Below are 2,500 nucleotides of genomic sequence, written 5' to 3'. Positions count from 1 at the left end.
CAAGTTGGAAAAAGAGACTACGCTGGGTCATTAAAGAGGACGACGGTGCTATTGATCACTTAGAGTGCTAACTTTGTAATCGTTAGACCAAAATAGGCACGTGAGTGTGCTATATAGACGATTTCTTACATGATGAGGAGAATTATGATGGAAATATTGTTTATGGTGACATAATTAATGATTGCGAAAACTGGCAACAAATGTTAAGATCGTCGCCATTTTACTCTCTGCAATTTTACGTCATTTTTCTGATATTGCATTTCTAAAGACGGTTTTGAAAAATCACTGTATCTTTTTTGTTTCTCAATTCATATTTATAGAATTTTGTCAGTCTACGTATAAGGATTTGTTTTATTTGTGTTTTGAATTTGGAAGAAATCCAATGAAGACAAAAAGCGGCGCGTTTTATTGTGACCACCACATATGTATATATATATATATATATATATATATATATAATATATATATATATATATATATATATAGGTATATATATATATATATATATATATATATATATATATATATATAAATATATATATTGAGAGAGAGAGAGAGAGAAGAGAGAAGAGAGAGAGAGAGAGAGAGAGAGAGAGAGAGAGAGAGAGAGAGAGAGAGAGAGAGAGAGAGAGAGAGAGACTGCCGCTTAATATTGCGGTAGGCTGTGCTCGAGATTATTTTACTTGCCTTTTTATTTATTCATTTATTTTGCTTCTCATGCACTATATTCACATTACACATACATCATTGCTTGCTAAATACTTTTTGCTTTCAAAATTATTTTGTTTAAATGAAATTAACGATAATATGGAAACATTTCACAGGTTAAGCTATTTTGTAATTTTCCCCTATAGCTTATATTAACACGTGTTATGAAGTTTTAGACTAGTGTCAAGATAAAAAAATAAATCACTCAAACTTGACAGACTTTTTGTTTTGATGTCATGCTTAGATGGCTAGTTAGAAAGATTGATTTTGTTACCATGAAAAGTATGTTTTACAGAAAAAATCCTGAGCCCCCATCAGGTACATACCCTTTGGTGCAGATGATGATTTATGGATATATATATATATATATATATATATATATATATATATATATATATATATATGTATATATATTATCCATGATCCTCTTCTCGTACTATGATAAAAAGTTCGTATCCCTATACATCACGCTTACCAACAATCTGGATAAGCTGGGCGAAAGGGATGTGATATTGCTGTTGTTCACTCTCAGTTCGTACCAATTATGTCAAGGATTAACCTTAAAACTATTTATTTTTCTCATCATTCTGTGATACTAATGTGAACGCATCATGATAAATGAAAAGCTCGATTTAAACAATTGCTTAGTGAATAGTTATTTTTGGAGGAGTGAGGATTTTAATCCAGGTGTGACTCTTTGGATTTTTTTCTTTGCTGGAATTATTTACAAAGTTGATATCCCAAATGCTTATGGTCTCATTGTTGTAATGGAATAACCCTCAAACCAACGCAAAACATTCTCAATTACAACAATATTAAACTAAGCATAAAACGTTCCATTATCAGAATGTTGTAAATTCAAGTTGCGCCATTGACATGATGTCAAATCGCACACACATACTAAAATCGAAGTGATGCCTTTTAAAATACATTAAAATTAGTTGAAAAGGACATCAAAGTATTTTTTTTAATGTTTTAAAATCTTCTTCCTCTATTAGATGGCACAACCTGACCATCATCCATCGTCGTGACGTCATCCAGTTTCTGTTGGACGGAAAGATGTCGGAGAAGAGGGTTACCAATGGTGGACATTATCTTAGTCTGGATCCCTATGTGTACGTGGGTGGAGGAGACAACTTTGTACAAACCAAAAGTAAGGGACTCTCTCTCTCTCTCTCTCTCTCTCTCTCTCTCTCTCTCTCTCTCTCTCTCTCTCTCTCTCTCTTACTCTCTATCTATCTATTTATCTATCTATCTATCTATCTCACTCTCTCTCTCTCTATCTATCTATCTATCTATCTATCTATCTATCTCTCTATCTATCTATCTATTTTCTCTCTCTCTCTCTCTCTCTCTCTCTCTCTCTCTCTCTCTCTCTCTCTCTCTCTCTCTCTCAGAGGTAAACAATGAAGCATAATATATTTTGCGATCTTCTGCCTCAAAACAATATTAAAACGAATTCGTTTAGATGCTAAAAACTGAATTTAAAGCGTTTGGATTACGTTAATATATTTTATCGAGGACAGTGGATACAATACAATGGAATACTTTAAGAGACAACAAATACAACGAGGACAGTGGATACAATACAATGGAATACTTTAAGAAACAACAAATACAACGAGGACAGTGGATACAATACAATGGAATACTTTAAGAAACAACAAATACAACGAGGACAGTGGATACAATACAATGGAATACTTTAAGAAACAACAAATACAACGAGGACAGTGGATACAATACAATGGAATACTTTAAGAAACAACAAATACAACGAGGACAGTGGATA

At 32.6% G+C, this 2,500-nt stretch overlaps 1 protein-coding gene across 4 annotated transcripts in view; it reads left to right on the top strand.

Moving 5' to 3' along the window:
- LOC144976262 (axotactin-like) overlaps positions 1–2,500 on the top strand; it is a 134,296-nt gene that overhangs the window by 85,199 nt on the left and 46,597 nt on the right. For all 4 annotated transcript variants that reach the window (XM_078920463.1, XM_078920476.1, XM_078920469.1 and 1 more), the window contains exon 9: positions 1,707–1,861. In XM_078920463.1, coding sequence (XP_078776589.1) covers positions 1,707–1,861 — 155 coding nt within the window. The remainder of the gene's footprint in view (positions 1–1,706; positions 1,862–2,500) is intronic.

The sequence above is a fragment of the Berghia stephanieae genome, chromosome 1 (genome assembly GCF_034508935.2).
Source record: "Berghia stephanieae isolate SIO BIC M18660-M18661 chromosome 1, UCSD_Bste_1.3, whole genome shotgun sequence".
Lineage (NCBI taxonomy): Eukaryota > Metazoa > Mollusca > Gastropoda > Nudibranchia > Aeolidiidae > Berghia > Berghia stephanieae.
The sequence above is the reverse complement of the archived record's forward strand: the minus strand, read 5'-3'. Positions and strand labels throughout refer to the sequence as shown.